Source organism: Salvelinus sp. IW2-2015, linkage group LG36, assembly GCF_002910315.2.
Source record: "Salvelinus sp. IW2-2015 linkage group LG36, ASM291031v2, whole genome shotgun sequence".
NCBI lineage: Eukaryota > Metazoa > Chordata > Actinopteri > Salmoniformes > Salmonidae > Salvelinus > Salvelinus sp. IW2-2015.
This window is the reverse complement of record NC_036875.1, coordinates 29,855,333-29,878,429: the sequence shown is the minus strand read 5'-3', so window position 1 is coordinate 29,878,429 and position 23,097 is coordinate 29,855,333. Positions and strand designations below refer to the sequence as shown.

The 23,097-nt window shown below is 44.5% G+C and overlaps 1 protein-coding gene across 1 annotated transcript in view; it reads left to right on the top strand.

Moving 5' to 3' along the window:
• The window catches only part of LOC111959497 (receptor tyrosine-protein kinase erbB-4-like), a 491,946-nt gene that overhangs the window by 353,866 nt on the left and 114,983 nt on the right, over window positions 1-23,097 (top strand). Inside the window, exon 3 of the mRNA XM_070437633.1 lies at window positions 18,908-19,094. Within this exon, the coding sequence (XP_070293734.1) occupies window positions 18,908-19,094 (187 nt within the window). The remainder of the gene's footprint in view (window positions 1-18,907; window positions 19,095-23,097) is intronic.

Sequence of the window (23,097 nt, the reverse complement as noted above, 5' to 3'; positions counted from 1 at the left end):
TCTTGGTTTGAGACTCAAGGAATAGAAAAGAAAAGCTTGTTATTGTTGGAGGAGCAATCAAAATGAAGAGTGAGGTCAGAAGAAGAAAGACATTCCGCTATGTTATTTCACCTCCATGAGGAATATTTTGGAGTGGTTTGATTTTGTGTTGCCGTGGATATGAGTCAGGTTTTCATTGGCAATATTGTTGTTGTCAGAAGATAGTTTTTGTTTTACCATCGTCTTCTTTACAAGGTGATCTGTAATTCCCAAGAGATGTCAAACTACAAGGGAGCTGGAAGATCTTAGGGGGCTGGAATTATATTTAATGTCATCATTTCAAGTAGAGGTCAACACATTGCCTGTCACACTAAGCTGTTTGGAAAAGCTCCAACAATATGTACTGGTTTCAAAAGCCTCACAAATTTCCTGAGTGTTAATTTTGATAAAATGATCAGATTGCAGTTTATTTGTGTAGAATTGCCACTCTTTTTGTCATTATTGGTAAGGCTATTATGTGTTAAATATTAATCAGAGTACAGCTTTCAGCTTGTCATTGTCCTCAGGAGGACCACAGGGAGAGTTCTGGACAATGCCCCCTCTCTCTTCTCTCAGTGTTTTGTTTCAGAGGCGGCCTGGCCCTTTTCTCAAAACCGTCCGTTTCATAAGTGGATTTATTAGAGGCGATAGTATTGTTGATATCTTCAGGGAAAATCCATTCAGACACAATCAGTGCTAAGTGACTCTGAAATTACGGCTTTATGTTTCGCCGATGTGGAGAGTCTCACCCTCGGGGCCCGGCTCCCCGCATCACATACTTCACAACCTTGCAGTCGTTGAAAGTCAACAATATTTATGTTTTTGACAGCTGGCTTCATCGCTGGTCCAGCATTATCAGATGACATGGTGGATAGCATTAACATATCAAAATAACACACGTAGATACCTGTTAAATTGCATACATACAGGTACATGTGACAAGGGTTTCTGATTATTGTTGTCTGACCTTTCATCTTCTTCAAGAAGAACTTTATGTAATTGTGACAGACTGGGGCATGACAGGGGTCTTAGCACACTGAGCTAAAGCCTTGGGAGCCAACGCAAGTCTAAAGGTTTCAGGCAAACACCTCTGTTACTTCATCTATTAACATGTTTTTGGAACAGCAACATATTAGATACTGTTTCTGAATGATCATGTACTTTGTAGTGTCTCTGATTTCCACTGATTTTCTTCTGTAGGGGTTATGGTGTCAATAGGTTCAGAAATAGTGTACGCACATCCACTTACTATCAGGTACAGGAGACAAAAAGTCCAGTCATGAAAGAAAGATGGATAAGGAGTCAACTGGCCTGTTTTCAGGGTACAGGGTCAGGTCTGATAAACAGTGAGACCACCATAGACCATGGACTTCCTGCTCTGCTGTACTATGAGCTTGAGCTTCAGCTGGCATCCATCCTATCCCACAATCCTGTGTGTGCGTTGAGAAGTTGATTACGGTCAGATTAAGACTCTACAGCTGAAAGTGTAACGGCAGTGCAGTGGCGTAATTGAATAATTGCAGTTCACCCAAACGATCCCTCCCTCAGCGGACGGATGGTCTCGTCCTCATCAGATCAGCGTAATATTAACCATGACACGGGCCTAACCACCACAGTAATTAATGCACTGAATCAATTATAAATTACTCCATTTGGAGAATTCCTACAGGAGTCCGCTCATTACCACTGCAATGATGGAGTCACAGTCCCATGTGGAGGAGAAGAGCAAGAGTGCCACTCTACCTCTCCATTTATTTTTCTCTACCTTTACCTCTCCATCTCTCTCACCCTCTTTTTCTCTTCCATCTCTCTTACCCTCCCTTTCATCTCTCTCACTCAGTCCTTTGTCTGTTCTCCATCATTGACCACCTATTCAAATAGAATATCCCCTATTGAACTCAGTGTGCCCTTAGTTGTCCATTGATGTCAGTGTTATTGCAGTAGTTAGGCATCATATCCACTGGTTCCTGGTTTACACTAAGCCTTTTCTGAGCACCATTTGGTCTCCTTCTGTTGAGTTGAGTATAACCTCATACCACTAGACCAACTATTACCTCTAACTCAAGGGATGCAGCAGCAGCAGAGTAATAGGAGAAATATGCCCATGGTTCCCGTACAAATCCTCTGAGCAGTATCTACTCCACACGAGTGTTCAGAACGTGCTCAGACAGCGCATATTCACTTTGTCCATCGTTACTCCCTAGGATGAAGTACGCCGCGCGACGCAGACCGCTAAGATGCAGCCGTATAGCTATGGTAATAGTCATGTGCGGCTGTTGTTATATGCCAGAACTGCGTTATATTCCAGCTTCCAGAGCTCTTCGTGGTAACCGATATGCCATGATGAGAGGTAGCACGGCAGCGGAGGTGCGACGCCAGGGGCGGCGCGGAGGAGCGGGCTATCATATTGTTCTCAGTACCAGGCATGGCTAGAAGCAGTCGGTGTAAAACACTATAAGTAAGGTTGGCTTTAAACGGGGGCCTCTTTGTCTATCGTGTGTTACATTAAACCTTCTGGATTTGAACTGCATTGATGATAGACTGTCGCTGAGCTGTGTTAGAGGAGGAGAGGGAGACATGCACAAACTTCATCTGGCGGACAGAGACACTCAACAGCACAGACGGTGTTTGTGTGTGTGTGTGCGCGTTCCTGCGTGCATGTACCTGTGTACTTGCGTGCTTGTTGTGTGTGCGTACCTGCCTGCATGTGTGTGTGTCTTTGTACTTGCATGCTTGCTGTGTGTGTGTGTGTGTGTGTGTGTGTGTGTGTGTGTGTGCGTGTGCGTGTGCGTGTGCGTGCGTGTGCGTGTGCGTGTGTGTGTGTGTGTGTGTGTGTGTGTGTGTGTGTATTTGTGTGTGCGTGTTGTGTGTGCTTGCACGTGTGCATTCCTGTGTGTGTGCCAGCCAGGGGATAACGACTGCTCCCTCTCATTGAAGCCGCAGAGGTTCAAGGCCGACCACAGTACTGCAGGCATTGTTAGAAAAATGGCAATCTTCACGGTCAATGGTACCAATAGGTGATTCTAATAGACCTGATGCATGTCCTTGAACCCATTATTCTTTAATCACACACAGAGGAAGTTATAAGGACAATTTAGTTACTAATGGCAGCCTGCAGTTCCTCAGTCAGCCTTCAACTTGAGTTACTCAAAAACAAATGTTTATTTTTATTAATTTTTTCCTTTATTTAAACAGAGAGTCACAACTAAGGCCAGGGTCTCGTTCACAAGGGAGCCCTGCATATACAATTCATAAGAAAAAATCTATGTAAATTGGACACAATGTAAAACAAAGTAAAAATAATCCTAGACACATGAAAAGTGGGATGTATACGGAGGGTATACATCCCAACAGAAGACGAACAGCAGAGGGGATAAGAATATTAGAGATGGGGAAAGGACTGATAAAACAGAGGGAAAGTTTGCGGGACTCCACCCGGAGGGGTATATCCCGAGTAGAAAGCCATACCCTCTGCCCGAGACGATACCGGGGAGCCAGGGTCCGGTGACGGTCCGCCTGTCATCGATACCTGGAGGTGGTCTTGAGAAGAGCGGACCGGCTCTCTTCCAGGTACAGCGACAGCGGCGGACAAACATCTGGGCCAAGGGTATGTTGACCTCTTCCTCTTGCTCAGGGAAGAGTGGGGGCTGATATCCCATTGAACACTTGAAAGGCGAGAGACCAGTGGCCGAGCAGGGAAGGGTTTTCCGGGTGTATTCCACACACACGAGATGCTGGCTCCAGGTGGTGGGGTTGGTGGTGACGAGGCAACTAAAGATTTCCAAGATGGCGTAGCAGTCAGACGTCTTTGTCTTTGTCTTGTTTCGTCCCATGTATATATCTTTTATATATTTTTCTTCGCATTCTTTTTAATATTTTTCCTAAACCTCATCTTCAAAATACTCTCCTGCAACCCGCCTCACCCAATGTGGTGTGGATCTGTTTTTTTTCTAAAGTATTTATATTTACCTCCGAACTGGAATGCCTCAACTGAAGCTAGCTAGCAAACTAGCAACCCGCTATCAGTCAGCTAACCTGCTAGCGGTCATCAGCTAACCTTTAGCTCGGAAAGCTCTTGCCAGTTCGTACAACGCGTTTCAAACCAGAGCATACCGGACCTATTTTTCTCTCCATATCCCCAGATTCCTACCTCAAACTCTGAACCTTTTCATCTGGATCATGGCAGCTAGCTAACCGCAACCCGGGTTGACTACTCCTGGCTAACGTTTCCGTCCCGGAGCAAGCACCAACTAGCCTGGAGCTAGCCCATGCTAGCCCCATCTCCCGGCTAGGGCTCCTGGGCTACTCCTGAAGCCCACTCCTCGGCTGCAATATCCGGACTTGGACTTGGACTTGGACCCCTCTGCTACTAGGAACCCTACTAATTCCACGACTGGTCTATCGACGTCACCGCACGAGGACGCAAAAACAGACTTTCCCCCATCGTGACATCCCTCTAAGGCCCTTATGCTAGCTCGCTAGCCCCGGCCTACTAACTGCTAGCTTGCTAGCCCCGGCCTGCTAACTGCTACTTTGCTAGCCCCGGCCTGCTAACTGTCTGAATCGCCGTGTCCCCAGCCAGCCCAACCACTCACTGGACCCATACGATCACTTGGCTAAGCATGCCTCTCCCTAATATCAATATGCCTTGTCCATTACTGTCCTCCTGGTTGGTGATTACTGTCTTATTTCACTGTAGCGCCTCTAGCCCTGCTCAATATGCCTTAACCAACCATGTTGTTCCACCTCCCACATATGCGATGACATCACCTGGTTTAAACGTCTCTAGAGACTATATCTCCCTCATCATCATAGACAGTTGAAACAGATCAGGGTGTGACAACAAGCCAACCTTTTTATAGACCCTGGTCAAAAGTAGTGCCATTTAGGGTGTAGCCTCTGTCTCTGCCCACCAGCCTAACAGTGTAGCGGAGAGGATGAAAGCCAGACGTCATGCAGAGCGACAACGATCTCTTCATTCTCTCTGTTACTTAAATCAAGCCGCTTACCCAGATTTAGAGGTGTGGGTATGCATGTGTGAGTCACAAGGAGTGTGTGTGTGGCGGGCGCATTCGTTTGAGGTACAGGTCTTTAACAGCCCCCGTCTCGTTCTTTCTCTCCCCTCCTTTTATATCCTCCCTTCTCATCCCCTACTCCGGCCCTGTGGAGAGAGGGAGAGAAGAGGATGAAAGGAGACAGCTTCTGCTGGGTCCACCTCCCTGATTCCAGCCTTCTAGAGTAGTCTCTCTCTCTACCGTCCCTAATAAGCACCACACACACACACACACACACACACACACACACACACACACACACACACACACACACACACACACACACCCCGAGGAGTGCTACTCAGCATGGCTGGCAACACTTTCTCCTTTCCTTCGCCCTGGGATCTATAGACCCAGATGAAACCCTATAGACCCAGATGAAACCTATTCCCTATATAGTGCACTACTTTAACCAGGGCCCTATATAGTGCACTATAAAGGGAAAGGGTTCCCATTTGGGATGCATCTCTATAGACCCACAGCCATGGAGACCTGTGGAGAGCCTTGTCTCATTTCCTCACTTTTCTGTAGATCGCATCTTATATGCCACCATGCAGAAAATACTTAATTTGTCTGAAGACTACTTTGATGAAGTGAAGATCTTTGTGTTTAGTTAATCAGTGTATCCAGTGTTTCCCATGCTTATCTCTGCATAAGGGTATGCATACACACACACACACACAACACACCACACACACACACACACACACACACACACACACACACACACACACACACACACACACACACACACACACACACACACACACACACACACACACACACACACTGAGGAGTGCTACTCAGCATGGCTGGCAACACTTTCTCCTTTCCTTCTGCCTGGGATCTATAGACCCAGATGAAACCCTATAGACCCAGATGAAACCCTATCCCTATATAGTGCACTACTTTAACCAGGGCCCTATATAGTGCACTATAAAGGGAAAAGGGTTCCATTTGGGATGCATCTCTATAGACCACAGCATGGAGACCTGTGGAAAGCCTTGTCTCATTTCCTCACTTTTCTGTAGATCGCATCTTATATGCCACCATGCAGAAAATACTTAATTTGTCTGAAGACTATCTTTGATGAAGTGAAGATCTTTGTGTTTAGTTAATCAGTGTATCCAGTGTTTCCCATGCTTATCTCTGCATAGGGTATGATACACACACACAACACACACAACACACACACACACACACACACACACACACACACACACACACACACACACACACACACACACCCACCACACACGCATATGCACAGACACGTACACACACATGTGCACACATACACACTCAGAGATTCAGAAAGTGTGTTTCACAACATTAAGCGGACAGAGTCAAGATCATGTTATTCTATGTGTTTGCAGAGGAGCCAGATGGTTATCAGATGTGGTTGCCTCCTAAACAAACACAAAGACTTCATTAAGAAACGCTGACACACACAATCATGCTCTGCAGCAGCATTTATGTCTGTCTGCCCCTGTACTGACAGAACCATCCTTCGTGAGAAATGTTGAGTTGAAAAATGTAATTGAGAGCAAATGCCTCAGTGTTAGACAAGAGAAAAGCATTGAGGCACAGCTGATTTACTGTAGTATATTTTAATTTCTTATCTGAGACCTAAAAACATGCGTTGGCTCTCATCTGGTCTCCTGTATACACAGACATCTACCCCCCTGTGTTAATGTTAGTTGACCATCCAAAGCCTGACCTTTTGTATGAGACTATGCCCCAGTTGTTTTCTTAGAATTGTTTCATGTTGAAATATGACCTTATGTTTGGTAGCCTGCAGGTAGATAGTACGTATAGTGGTTATGACATGCACCTGTCTTTGGGTGGACGAGAGAGATCAGAGTGAAAACCAAGAAGAAAGAAACCAAGATAATACACACACAATCACTGTTCAAGCAACACATGAGAGCACCAGCTGTTCCGGACGACTGTGTGATCTCACCTTCCGTAGCCTATGTGAGTAAGAACTTTACACAGGCTACAATCGCATAACATCACTAAGGAATTAACATGGTGCAGACACACCAACACAGTTTTGAAGAGAGCGCGACAACAGCTATTCCCCCTCAGGAGGCTGAACATATTTGGGATAGGCCCTCATGTCCTCAAAAAGTTCTACAGCTGCACCATCCTCTATACCAGGTGATTTCAGAGGAAAGACCAGGAAATTGACTAAGACTCCAGCCAGTGCACCAAGTCTGGAACCAACAGGACCCTGAACAGCTTCTACCTGCAAACCATTAGACTGCTAAATAAGACTGCTAAATAGCTAATCAAATGGCTACCCGGACTATCTACATTTACCCTGACCCTCGGGTCACTATTTCTCTGATTTTTTATTATCTTTATCTTTAATTCTGCATTGTTGGACAAGGACCCACGAGTAATAATTAAACTGTTAGTCTTCACCTATTGTTTAGGAAGCATGTGACAAATAAAATTGGATTTGATTTGATTTCTAGATTTTGTGTATTCTTACACACATATATATGGTATGTGGTAACTCATTTCAGTCCGTATATCCTCTCTCATTCAGGTCTTCCACTGTGTTTCGAGTGTCATGGAGTTTTGTTGTGGTGATGGTGATGTACGTACCTTGCGGGGGTAGCTCATCATTGAGGCTGACAAGAGAGTGCCGCGCTGTCACAAACCATCACTGTCAAACACAACACAACACATCCAGACGCAGCCTGCGTGACACTCACTATGAGCACCGTGACTTCACTGCGACTTCTCAAAGTCACCAAGCAGGACTTGTATAGTACTGTATGGAGACAGAATCAACTGCTTTATACACATAAGACTGATTCTGATACTCCTATTCCGACATTCTGGTTGCACTTTACATTATAGCACAGAATAAAGTGATAATAACATGGCATAATATGGAGATGTAAACTGTAATTCAACTTACATGAATGGGATGTCAAATCCCTAAAGACAGTCAGATACATGTTATCAGAGAGATCCTATACACAACCCAAATAGTGTACTGAGTATGAACTGAAGGGCACAGAAGAGGAATTAACACTTCAGATACCAATACATTGTTCCCTAAGTGTGTTAAACTAAACACCATTTGGTGATGTCACCTAAGAAACCATTTCCAGCAGCCCGTGGCGCTAAAACTGAGAAAACTAAAACATCATCGTCTTCCTGTTAAAGAGATAAATGAAGTATGGAAGAAACAATCTGTAGGTCAGATGAAAGGCAAGCAGCCCGTGTAACGGACGTGTCGGGGCGAGGGGACGTACTAAAGTTATACTGTTACACCCGCTACAGGGGGTTTGAACTGGCTCCCTCCCCTATTTGAAGTGAGCTCCAAAGACACTAGGAAGTGGAGGGTGGGAGCGGACACACTGACACACGTCTTGGAGCAATGCACTGGGGAATGGGAATGCCATGTGATGTCATCGCCCAGCCCATGGACCCTTTAAGGAGCCCCTGTGAGAGTTGGACTTCCAATCAAAGTGCCACATTTAAACTATAGCTAAAATATCTGTTGATACACACAACTCTTCAGAGACATGACATGCATAAAGTTACGTGAGGCAAGGTGATATGAGTATGTGTGGGATAACAGTTAGTGAGTGAGGTGACCCTGTATCTCTTTATTCATTTAGATGGGTTTGTTTTATGGTAGGTTCAGTAAACACCCCCACAGTATCAACCACAAAGAGATACAGTAGATCTCTATACAGGGTCTCACCAGAGACCAAATCAATATGTTCACCCAATGTAGTCATGGAACTCTGAGAGGTGGTGACATACAGAGCTGTAGTCCATACGGCTCGTTATTTACATCAGGGATGTGTAACTTTAATGGGGGTGGGGGCCACAAAATATTTGAGCGGCAGCAGTGGCTCTTAGGTCAGCATAACCACATCTATACTAACATATGCAGTCAGAGCCGGCCCTTTTATTCTACCCATTTTCCATGGGGTGGAGATACATTAAAATGGCAAAATGTAATGAATATCTGGTCATTTTGCCATAGGGTGGTGAGAAACGTTTGCAGTTTTTAATATGATATCTGAGTGAGAGTGACTAACAGAATCAATGGGGACGCTCCGATTGGTAATTCGGGCATGATTACTACAAGTTTTGGTTTCTGGCTAGACTAACTTATGAATCAAAAATGTTTTAGCTGACATGGGCTAATTAAGTGACTGGTGGTGACTGACATAACAAGAGAAAAGCTGCTGATGTACAACCAAATTTAGAAATTTCACCTGGTGTATTCTAATATTCTAACTCTTAACAGTAAGTTGAAACCCCGACTGAGTTTTTGGAAATTGATCCGCGGGTCTACTGGCTGTCATTTGCCCATCTCTGATTTACATTGATGAAAGACAACGACAGGGATAGCATGTCAAAATGTTGAACCTATTTCACAGATACTATATTTATAAGGGTGATATGTGTGGTAAACATTTTTTGGCCAATATTTTGAGTTACTTTGCACGTTTATATTGGTCTCCTTCTGGTTGTACACTATGATTTGTATATGCGCACCAACACACACGCATGGACACACACACAAACACAAGCAGCTCAATACGTATGAAGAGGTAATCATGCTAACATGTGTTCAGTCTACCCACCATTACAACCTTACCTCTCTCTCTCTCGCTCTCTCTCGCTCTCTCTCCCCTTTCTCTCCTCTTTCTCTTTCTCTTTCTCTTTCCCCTCTCTCTCACTCTCTCTCGCTCTCTCTCTCCCCCTTCTCTCCTCTTTCTCTTTCTCTTCATCCTCTCTCTCTCACTCTGTCTCCCTCTCTCTCTCTGAACAGTTGGAGTTTTAATTATGCATGAAAATATACAGGGACTCTTTCCGATCCACTTGACTGCTCTCCTCCTCCTGCTATGTACCCCGCCACGGCTGCTCTCCCTTTCTCTTCTGTTATCTCTTTCTCCTTCACTCCCTCTCCCTCCCCTTCTCCCTACCTACCTACCTACCACTCTCTCATACTCTCATACACTCTCTACTCTTTGAGTTCTCCTTCCTACCTCTCCTCACTACTACACTACCTACCTACTACCTACCTACTACTACCTACCTACCTACCTACCTACCTATCCCTACCTACCTACTTACCTATCCTACTACCTTACCTACCTACCTCTCTATCTCTCTAGTCATCTCATCTCGCACTCCTCTCTCTCTCTCTCACACTTTCTCTCTCTCTCTCTCTCTCTCTGTGTTCTCCTTCACTCCCACTCTTTCTCCTCTCTCTCCTCGTTCCCCTTCTCACTCCTCACCTCTTTTGAGGATTGAAGGACTCAATTTCAAAGCTGGGCACGTCTCAGAGACTGAAGTGAGGGTTTTGTTCCGCTGTCCGGCACACTTCCACTCACAAACGCCTAGGCAAGCGTTGGGAGGGAGGATTGAGGGAGGGAAGAAGAAATCCCACTTAATCTACTGAATCTGCCCTATTCTGTTCTCTTCTGTTCTGTTCTCTCTTCCAGGACTACGACTTAGCTAGTAGTCCATGGATATTCAGGATATTCAGTTACTTCTACCTAAGCCTCCTTTATCAGCATTCTGTATGATATATGCGTTTCTCTTTCGCTCTCTTTCTCGCTCTTTCTCTCGCTCTCTCTTTCAGTACCACCCATATAACATAGATTAGCAGTTTAACTGTAACACCATAATATTATGATTTGCATACTGATTACCTTTGTGTTAGTGTGCTGGACCGTCCTATAACACTGATAAACACACCAACTCTTAGCCCTACATGGGGCGATGATCTGTTCCCTCTCCTCTCCATGTGTGATGGTCTGCACTACCTGTTGGTTTCCAAAAATTCTAGCACCCTCAGGTTCCCTTCACCTCCTGATAAATCTGCATTACAATACAGTGTGTTCATAACATTACAAAGCAGGGCACACCACATACTATAGTGCCAATCCACAGATATAGTATGACACAGCCAACAGCTTTAGTATGACACAGCCCACAGCTATAATATGACACAGCCCACAGATATAGTATGACACAGCCCACAGCTATAGTATGACACAGCCCACAGATATAGTATGACACAGCCAACAGCTTTAGTATGACACAGCCCACAGATATAGTATGACACAGCCCACAGATATAGTATGACACAGCCCACAGATATAGTATGACACAGCCAACAGCTTTAGTATGACACAGCCCACAGCTATAGTATGACACAGCCCACAGATATAGTATGACACACCCAAGCTATAGTAGGGGTACAGCCCACAGCTATATTACGGGTACAGCCCACAGCTCATAGTAGCGGTACAGCCCACAGCTATAGTACGGTAACGCCCACAGCTATAGTACGGTACAGACCCACAGCTATAAGTACGGTACAGCCCACAGCTATAGTACGGTACAGGCCGCACAGCTATATAGTACGGTACAGCCCACAGCTATAGTACCGGTACAGCCCACAGCTATAGTACGGTACAGCCCACAGCTATAGTACGGTACAGGCCCACAGCTATAGTACTGGTACAGCCCACAGCCTATAGTACGGTACAGCCACAGCTATAGTACGGTACAGCCCACAGCTATAGTACGGTACAGCCCACAGCTATAGTACGGTACAGCCCACAGCTATAGTACGGTACAGCCCATAGCTATAGTACGGTACAGCCCATGCAGGTGGCCATGGTCCTCTGTACCTCAGTTGGTGGCTCTTGCGATGCCAGGATAGTGTGTTGGATTCCTGGGATTCCTGGATTCCTGGATTCTTGGGACCACCCATATGTAAAAAAATATATATAAACGATGCCTTGGATTAAAGCATCTGCTAAGTGGCATATACAGTTGAAGTAGGAAGTTTACATACACCTTAGCCAAATACATTTAAACTCAGTTTTTCACAATTCCTGACATTTAATCCTAGTAAAAATTCCCCGTCTTAGGTCAGTTAGGATCAACACTTTATTTTAAAATATGTAAAATATCTGAATAATAGTAGAGAGAATTATTTCTTTCAGCTTTTATTTCTTTCATCACATTCCCAGAGGGTCAGAAGTTTACAAACACTCAATTAGTATTTGGTAGCATTGCCTTTAAATAGTTTAACTTGGGTCAAATGTTTTGGGTAGCCTTCCACAAGCTTACGTTGGGTGAATTTTGGCCCATTCTTCCTGACAGAGCTGGTGTAACTGAGTCAGGTTTGTAGGCCTCCTTTCTCGCACATGCTTTTTCAGTTCTGCCCACAGATTTTCTGTAGGATTGAGGTCTGGGCTTTGTGATTGCCACTCCAATACCTTGACTTTGTTGTCCTTGAGCCATTTTGCCACAACTTTGGAAGTATGCTTGGGGTCATTATCCATTTGCAAGACCCATTTGCAACCAAGCTTTAACTTCCTGACTGATGTCTTGCGATGTTGCTTAAATATATCCACATAATTTTCCTCCCTCATGATGCCATCTATTTTGTGAATGCACCAGTCCCTCCTGCAGCAAAGCCCCCCCACAACATGATGCTGCCACCCCCGTGCTTCATGGTTGCGATGGTGTTCTTCAGCTTGCAAGCCTCCCCCTTTTTCCTCCAAACATAACGATTGTCATTATGGCCAAACAATTCTATTTTTGTTTCATCAGACCAGAGGACATTTCTCCAAAAAGTACAATCTTTGTCCCCACGTGCAGTTGCAAACCGTAGTTTGGCTTTTTTATGGTGATTTTGGAGCAGTGGCTTCTTCCTTGCTGAGCAGCCGTTCAGGTTATGTCAATATAGGACTCGTTTTACTGTGGATATAGATACATTTGTACCTGTTTCCTCCAGCATCTTCACAAGGTCCTTTGCTGTTGTTCTGGGATTGATTTGCACTCTTCGCACCAAAGTACGTTCATCTCTAGGAGACAGAACACGTCTCCTTCCTGAGCGGTATGACGGCTGCGTGGTCTCATTGTGTTTATATTTGCATACTATTGTTTGTACAGATGAACGTGGTATCTTCAGGCATTTGGAAATTGCTCCCAAGGATGAACCAGTCTTGTGGAGGTCAACCATTTTTTTTCTGAAGACTTGGCTGATTTCTTTTGATTTTTCCATTATGTCAAGCAAAGAGGCACTGAATTTGAAGGTAGGCCTTGAAATACATCCCCAGGTACACCTCCAATTGACTCAAATGATGTCAATTAGCCTATCAGAAGCTTCTAAAGCCATGACATAATTTTCTGGAATTTTCTAAGCTGTTTAAAGGCTCAGTCAACTTAGTGTATGTAAACTTCTGACCCACTGTTCTGAAACATTCATCCTGAGGTGTTCTGAAACATTCATCCTGAGGTGTTCTGAAACATTCATCCTGAGGGGTTCTGAAACATTCATCCTAAGGGGTTCTGAAACATTCATTCTGAGGGGTTCTGAAACATTCATCCTGAGGGGTTCTGAAACATTCATTCTGAGAGGTTCTGAAACATGAAATGATGTGTTGTAACACCACATCATCAAGAGTTGTGCAACACCTTGCCAGACCCGGAAAAGCTTGAAAACACTATGATGTTGTCTCCAGTCCTCTGTGGTGCAGAATTAGAATCTTTCTCTTTTGGTGTTGTTTCCTCTCTCTAAAGCTCCTAAACACTATCATGGTGTTTCAAATCCTGTCTAGTGCAGAATTAGAAACCTTCTTCTGGAGTTTCTAAATACTGTAAATGGGAGTCTCTCCTCTTGTTGTATTTCTCTGCTCTTGTATGGTGTGTTTATGAACTCCTCATCAGTAATTCCAAAAAGTCTAATGTACAGTATCATGCTCAAAGGACATGAGAAATTATAGTTTTGTGAAAATACTAATTAATATGTTTGAGTACAAAAGTACCTTTTCAAGACATGATTGTCAAATTATCAAATGACAAAACATTAAAAGGTCTTAAGACAGTTCAAAGATATTTTAGGTATTTATCATATTCTTCAAAATCATCAGGGTTGGTATTATATTTCATATTCATGGACACAAATACAGGCAATGACTGCTAATGTTAGCAGTAGCACTCATACAAAACTTCAATCAGGCCTCAATGCGATCACCAGTAATTCATCATGCTAATGTCCTGACCTAAGTCTTTATATCCCAATATCCTGACCTGAGGGTTGCCAGTTCGAATCCCAGGTCTGATGGGACACATCTGGCAGGAAGTGAGCTGGAAACTGGAGGGTTGCTGGTATCTAATCCTAGATGCCATTGCCTCCATTTGAGCCCTTGATCAAGACACTTAACCTCCCACAACAACTGCTCCATGGCCGCCCAGCGTGGCAGCCCCCCTGCTCCAACCTGTGTGGTCTTCTGGAGGGGCCGTCAGATAAAGCGGAAGTCATATTTTGGTTGGAACTTGTACAATTGATGAATAAAGTGATTTTAGACAAAGCAAACCTCTTGGCATGCTGTAGTATTGTTGTAATATTGATTAACCCAGAACTAAAAGCTTGTGTAATCTGGTCAGCTGAGTGATTTATTTCGGGGTCCATATATGTTATACATTGGGAGTTCCGGTTGCGAAGTCTCCACACTCGCATAAGGAAACTTACAGCCAAAGGTTGCTAGGTAACTGGTACAGGAAGTTCTATTTGTTTCTGGTTGTTGCGTGGTCTGGCTGTGAGTACAGACTGTGAGAACACACACACACACACACACACACGAGAACACGACACACACCACACACACACACACACACACACACACACACACACACACACACACACACACACACACACACACACACACATCTGAACTGACAAGCAGGCAGGGAAGGAAGGAGAGGAGTCTGAGGGAGCCACTGTGCCCAAAGCAGGGTCACTGTTCTCCGACCCGAGCTGGTCCCAAATAGTCTCAGCTTGAGCCCCAGAGTCATTAGAAGATGAGGAGGGTGACCTCCAAGACCACAGCGTGGTGCTTGTGTGTCTGTGTCTGATTGGTTAGACACAGGAATCAGGCTTATGGAGTTGACTGTCCAATGGCTCCACACACAGGCACACAGCAGGATGGTTATAGCCAGTGTATAGCTGAACTACACACCCACAACTCCAGTCCTTAAGCAGAGCGGTCTGTCTCTGCTCCTGAGTTCTCTACCTGGAATATAATGAATACAAGAATGTGCAGAAAAGGTTTTTGCCCAAAATAGAACCTTATTCCTCTGTATTGTGCCTCATGGGCCTTGGTCAAATAGAGATTGAGTCCATTGGAAATGTCACGCTGATGATCCTGACTAGATTACCATGATGTTTCTAACTAGATGACCTGATGTTCTACTGTGACCTGATGTTCCTGACTAGTGGACCTGATGTTACTGACTTGGTGACCTGATGTTCCTGACTAGATGCCTGATGTTACTGACTAGATGACCTGATGTATGCCTGAGAATAGATGACCTGGATGTTTCTACTAGATGACCTGGATGTTCCTGACTAGTGACTGATGTCCTGACTAGATGACCTGATCGTTACTGACTGAGATGACCTGATGTTGACTGACTAGATGACTGCTGAAGTGTTACTGACTAGATGAACGCTGATGTTCCTGAATAGATGACCTGATGTTTCTAACTAGAATGACCTTGATGTTCGCCTGACTAGTGATGCTGTTCCTGACTAGATGACTGATGTTACTGACTAGATGACCTGATGTTCCTGACTAGTGACTCTGAGTTCCTGAATAGATGAGCCTGATGTTTCTAACTAGATGACCTGATGTTACTGACTAGTGACATGGATGTTACTGACTCGTGACTGATGTTACTGATAGATGACCTGATGTCCTGAGATGACCTGATGTCTTGGACTAGAATGACCTGATGTTTACTGACTAGTGACCTGATGCTTCTAACTAGATGACTGATGTTCCTGACTAGTGACCTGATGTTCCTGAACTAGATGACCTGATGTTACTGACTAGATGACCTGATGTTACTGACTAGATGACCTGATGCTACTGGATTAGTGACCTGATGTTACTGACTAGTGACCTGATGTTTACTGACTAGTGACGCTGATGTTACTCGATAGATGACGTGATGTTACTGAACCTATGTACTGACCTGATGTTCTGACTAGTGACCTGATGTTACTGACTAGTGACTGATGTTCTGACTAGTGACCTGATGTTCTGACTAGTGACGCTGATGTTGAACTGGACTAGTGACTGATGTTACTGACTAGTGACTGAATGTTACTCGACTAGTGACTGATGTTACTGGACTAGATGACCTGATGTTGACTGACTAGTGGACGCTGATGTTCACTGACTAGTGACTCTGATGTTACTGACTAGATGACCTGATGTTCCTGACTAGGATGACCTGATGTTACTGACTAGAAATGACCTGATGTTCCTGATAGTTGAGCTGATGTTACTTGGACTAGCTTGGACCTGATGTGTACGTGGACTAGTGACTGATGTGTCCTGACTAGTGACCTGATGTTCTGACTAGTGACCTGATGTTACTGACTAGTTGACCTGATGTTCACTGACCTAGCATGACCTGAATGTTCCTGACTAGATGAGGCCTGATGTTCGCTGACTAGATGACCTGATGTTCCTGACTAGATGACCTTGCTGTTACCTGACTAGATGACCTGATGTTCCTGACTAGATGACCTGATGTTCCTGACTAGTGACCTGATGTTACTGACTAGATGACAGTCCTGAACTAGATGAGTATCTGACTAGTGACTGATGTTACTGACTAGTGACCTTTTTACTGATAGTACCTGATGTACTGGACTAGATGACTTGCTGATTAGATGACTGCTGTTCGTGACCTAGTGACCTGATGTTCCTGACTAGTATGACCTGATGTTCCTAGACTAGTATGACCCTGATGTATCCTGACTAGTTACCTGACTGTATGACCTGAGATACTGACTAGATGTTTACTGACTAGATGACCTGATGTTCCTGACTAGATGACCTGATGTTACTGACTAGATGACCTGATGTTCTGACTAGATGACCTGATGTTCCTGACTTAGTTACTATGGACCTGATGTTACTGACTAGATGCCGCTGAATGTTCCTGGACCTTAGAATGAACCTGATATGTTACTGTGAGCTAGATTGACTGATGTTCCTGACTAGATTACCTGATGTTATGACCTAGATTGACTGATGTGCCTGATGCCTGGTAGTGACTGACCTGATGTTACTGACTAGTGAACGCTGATGTTAGCTGACTGAGATGAACCTGATGTTCTGACTAGATGACCTGATGTTTCCTGACTAGATGACCTGATGTTACTGACTAGATGACTGATTGCCTAGCGAATGTATGCCTGACTAGATTGACCGTTGATGTTCCTGACTAGTGACGGAGACTTGACTGTAGTCCTGAGTCTGACAGTGACCTGATGTTACCTGACTAGATGACCTGATGTTACTGACCTAGTGACCTGATGTTACTGACTAGATGACCTGATGTTACTGACTAGTGACCTGATGTTACTGACTAGTGACCTAATGTTACTGACTAGTGACCTGATGTTACTGACTAGTGACCTGATGTTCCTGACTAGATGACCTGATGTTCCTGACTAGATGACCTGATGTTACTGACTAGATGAGCTGATGTTCCTGACTAGTGACTTGATGTTCCTGACTAGATGACCTGATATTCCTGACTAGATGACCTGATGTTCCTGACTAGATGGAGTAGTTTGTTAGCTACTAAACAGATGACTAACGAGGACTCTGACTGTACTCCAAATGACATCCTATCCCCTATATAGTGCACTTCTTTTGACCAGGGCCCTATGGGTGTATTTTGGGTGTCTCTCTGAGCACTAGGTTGAAAAGTCTTAAATAGCTGCCATCCATGCCCATTATGTGACTGTGGTTGATATAGACAGCACCATGACTGCTCCTGCAACTTCTTGGCCTGGCTTGGACTGACGACTATAGGGCCTGACAGATGTCAGTGATGGGGGTCTGAACCTGAGCAGTGGTGGCAGCAGAAACAGTGGTGGTTGCAGACTCCTTAGGACGCAGTTTAGTGGGCTTGTGTGTGTGCATGCCTGTGTGCTTGTGTGTGTGTGTGTGTGTGTGTGTGCGAGTGTGTATGTGTGTGTATGTGTGTGTGGCTGTGTGGCGGAGGCCTGTTGCTGTGATTATTGTCACTGTTGGCATTAGCGTTGTGAGAGACCTGCCCTGTCCTTTCCCCGCTGTCTCTGTCTACCTCCAAAATTGCACAATATTGTCTAAATTGTCGACTATAGTGCACCATATTGACTAGGGCCTATAGGGCACTGGTCTAAAGTAGTGCACTTTATAGAGAATAACGTGCCATTTGGGACTCATCCTCACTTTGTCTGTCACCTCTAATGACAGCTACCATGACAGGAAGGGGGATGAAAGGAGGGCGGTCATGTCACTTTGATTCATACCAGCTCTGGCTGGGTGGGTTCGTAAAGTCTCCGCGGTCATTATCCTTTCTAAATGACATTTAAGTGTGAAGCAATGGTGATGCTGATGTCCTCCTGCTTCATCCTGGTACCTAGTGGAGTGGACACAAACTTGGAGCAGAAAGTTTTAGCAAAGTCTTCCTTGACCCCCGTGGGGTTTCCCCCTCACATGGGTTCATCGTGACTGAGTGGATAGGTGAAAATTATCTTATGATGAATCAGTTTTCAAAGCTGCTCTGTGTCTACTTTAGCCTGATTTCAGATCTGTAGTCGTTGTCATTCATGAAATCCATAGGAGTTGAGAAAACATCACAAACAGATCAGGACAAAACATATCTGGGACCAAGCAATCAATGTCTGATTGTCTCCGTGGCTCTTGTTTCGTGTTGCTGTGTCTGAAGTTCTCCCTGTCACCTCTCTCCTCTTCCAGTCTATACGGGAGGTGACAGGCTATGTGCTGGTGGCTCTGAACCAGTTTGACTACCTGCCGCTGGAGAACCTGAGGATCATCAGAGGAACTAAGATGTATGAAGACCGCTACGCTCTGGCAATCTTCCTCAACTACCGCAGAGATGGGAACTTTGGCCTGCGCCAGCTGGGACTGAAGAACCTCACAGGTATGTGTCTAAGATGGCTATCCTGTCTCTGTGTCTCCTCTGTCTGAAGCTCTGAAATCTCTCTCTCCATCCCCTCTTGATGGATTTTTCTTTAATTTCCTCTTTTCAGAGACATACCGTCCTGCTACTAACTTCGGTGAAATCCTGTCATTGTGTGACTGAGTGTTAAGTCAGAAGCTCTGCTATAATATTACTGCAATGAAAGCAGTAAACCAAGGTCTGTAAAAAGGGATCCGAATGTTAGGGTCAATTTAATGAGAATAAAAAGAAGTGATCTGATCTTTTAAGAGCTTGTGTCTGTCTAGATGTTAGGTGGTTGGGGATTTACTGTACTGACAGATTTTAATTACATCTCTTTACACTCATAGCGAGAGGAAGACGCGGTTGACCTAACTCATAGCTACTGATCTCTGCTCTCTGCATCAGTAAGTTTTGTCCAGACTTTCATTTGGCTGAAATGCAATACCACCTTGAGTTAATCTTTCTCAATGGGAATTGGCACCTGACCTGGCCTCGGGAAGATGTATGTGTTGTATTTTGTATGCTTTGTTTTAGCACCAATATCCACAGAGATCTAACCAGGCTCCCCAAGCTTCGCCTGATCCCAGATCTGTTTGGTCGACCATATGAGTTGGCAAGACAGCACAAACAGATCTGGAACCAGGCTTGCCAATTCCCCAGCAGAACCTGATAATGTTAACCAGATGTGGCATTCTGGTAGGGGTGTTGGTGATGCATGTACAGTACATGCTGTGAAATACAAAGTGTCAAAGCAAACATTACATTTATCATTAGCAAGGAGCCTTTTACTTCAACATGGTCTGAAACTAGCCTATTCTTTGCCTGGAAGCTTCCTCAATATACGTACACACAATTGTAACATTGTTCCATTACCTGCAATTACTCTGCAGTACTCTGCAGTCATACATACCCCGTCCATTTCCCTGTTTGTTTTTGCGTGAAGTCATAATGTGTTTTCTGTACCTACATACCTGTTATTTTGATTGAGTGCATTGCAATTAGGTTGCAATTACGTATATCCACGTTACACCATATTTGCTCCTGTGTTAATGACAGCTAGCTCCAAAATGGCCTAGCTACCATGAACGAAGACTGGGGCTTCGTCACAAATTGCACGCTATTCCCTATGGGCCCTGGTAATGCACTAAGTAGGAAAAAGGCTGCCATTTGGGAGGCAAGGTAGATAAACAGAGAACAAGAACAGTAACTGTCTGATCCCTCTCAGAGATACCTAGGTAAGACAGGTTACTTAGGATCAGGAAATAGTTATCTTCATCTCTCTCTCTCTCACTCCATCTCTAGTTTTTCTCTCGGTCTCTTTCTCTTTCTCTCTCTCTCTTTCTCTCTCCCTGTCCATCTCTAGTTTTTTCTCTTTCTCTCTCTCGCTCCATCTCTAGTTTTTTCTCTTTCTCTCTCTCGCTCCATCTCTAGTTTTTTCTCTCTCTCACTCCATCTGTAGTTTCTCTCTCAGTCTCTTTCTCTCTGTCTCGGTCTCTTTCTCTCTCTCTCTTTCTCTCTCCCTCTCCATCTATTTTTTTCTCTTTCTCTCTCCCTCTCCATCAATTTTTTTTCTCTTCTCTCACGTCCATCTGTTAAGTTTCTCTCTGTTTTCTCTCTGTCTCTTTCTTTTCTCTCTCTCGTCTTTCTCTCTCGCCTCTCATCTATTTTTTCTCTTTCCTGCTCTTCCTCTCTCCATCTGTAGTTTCTGCTCGTCAGTTCGTCTTTTCTCTTTCGCTCTTCCATCGTTCTAGTTTTTTCTCTGCTCTCGTCTCTGCTCTCGTCCTCTCTCTCTCTCTCTCTCTCTGCTCTTTTCTCTGTCTCTCTCTCTCTCTATCTCTATCTTTACAGACAGGATTTTGATGCATTCTCTTCAGATGCTACCATCCATCCCTTAGCATTTACACAAGCATACTTGACCTTGAAGAATAAGCAGCCAGGAAAAAGGCCCTAAACCTTTTTGATGTGCAACCATTGTGCTGATTAAACTCAGCAGTTTATGTTTACGATGCTATTAAAAGGTGTTCTTGTTTGCTTAATTTGGTAAACGTGTGGCACTAGCATTGCGAAGGTCATATGTACGTTTCCCACAGGGATCACAAACTTACGGTTCTATTCAATCTGTACTACGGATTGCGCGATATACATTTTTATGATACGAATTGACATATGCAGCGTTACCATGAATGCAGTCTGCTAATGCGGTAACATTGCCTTTTAATTTCAATCTAGCTGTAGCATTTGGACTTCCACGATACGGATTGAATACAGACATTACTAAGAATGTATGCAGTCAAGTAAAAGACTCTGACTAAGTGACATAACTTATGTTGTCGTACTACCTCCCAGCTGGAATTGTCCCTATATGTAAACTGCTTGAGGGGAGTTATGGTATGCACTAATAACATATTCTATGTTGTAGCTATGGAGCTAGTTCTGAGCTATGGTTGTAACCGGAGAAATGAATAACATTTACATTTTATTCATTTAACAGACACTCTTATCCAGAGTGACTTACAGGGCCAACTAGGGTTAAGTGCCTTGCTCAAGGGCACAGACAGATCTTTCACCTAGTTGGCTCGGGGTTTCGAAAACAGCGACCTTTCAGTTACTGGCCCAACGGTCTTTAACGGCTAGGCTACCTGCCGCCAGACATCAGGTCTGCATCTAAATTAGTACCATATTCCATATAAAGTGCACTACCCCATCAGAAGTAGTACAATATATAGGGAATAGGGTGCCATTTGGGACACAGCCCAGTTCTGTCAGGAGCCCATTAGGTGTTCTGATACAATATTGTGTGACAGGGTCAGTAATGGACAGTTAACCTATAGACCCACATAACTCACTGTCCTGAGAGGCAGAGGATAGAGGTCACTGTTGGGTCTGGTGAGTGAGTGAGTCAGTGAGTGAGTGAGTCAGTGAGTGAGTGAGTGAGTGAGTGAGTGAGTGAGTGAGTGAGTGAGTGAGTGAGTGAGTGAGTGAGTGAGTGAGTGAGTGAGTGATGTGTGTGTTGTGTGTGTGTGTGTGTGTGTGTGTGTGTGTGTGTGTGTGTGTGTGTGTGTGTGTGTGTGTGTGTGTGTGTGTGTGTGTGTGTGTGTGTGTGTGTGTGTGTGTGTGTGTGTGTGTGTGTGTGTGTGCTGTCGTGCACATGTGTCACAGCCTGAGACCCAGAGACCAGCTCCCAAGGCTTGATATAGCAGGAACATGACACAAGTAGTGGAGGAGAGTGTCAAAATAGATACAAAGAGAAAGAGAGAGACACATAGAAAAAGAGCATGTGCAGTCCCTCTTCCTCCTCTCCACACTACTGGCCCAGGGACATGGATGGGACAATGGCATTTCAAACACCAGTCTGCCTCTTTTCACTGTGTCTGCCTCTGGACACTCAGTGGTACTCCGAGCTCAACCTAGTATCCCAGTTAGGACTCTTCGATAGGACTCTTCGATAGGACTTTCGAATAGGAACTCTTCGAATAGGACTTCTTCGAATAGGACTCTTCGAATAGGACTCTTCGAATATATATGGGATATGGGATATATACAGTACATGAAGTTCTACCGATTATGCCAGGTGACAATGCAGAATTGTATAGTGGATGTGTGCGCGTGCATGTGTTTGTAGACCAAATAGAACAATGAGTAGTGGTTTAATATATTTCACTGTCTCAGATTGAGCCAGGAGAGAGACAGAAACTCACTGCTCATTCGTGCTGTAATAAAATCTGGTGAATGAATGTTAGTCCTACACTGGGAGTAGAGTTACGACAGAAAGCATACAGTACACTGTGCTCCTATGGTGTGGTCTCTGGACGTTGTCTTTTCAATTCCTCCTCCTCTCTCTCTCTCTTTCTCACTCACTCGCTCACTCACTCACTCACTCACTCGCTCGCTCGCTCACTCCTACTCACTCACTCACTCACTCACTCACTCACTCACTCACTCAACTCACTCACTCACTCACTCACTCACTCACTCACTCAAT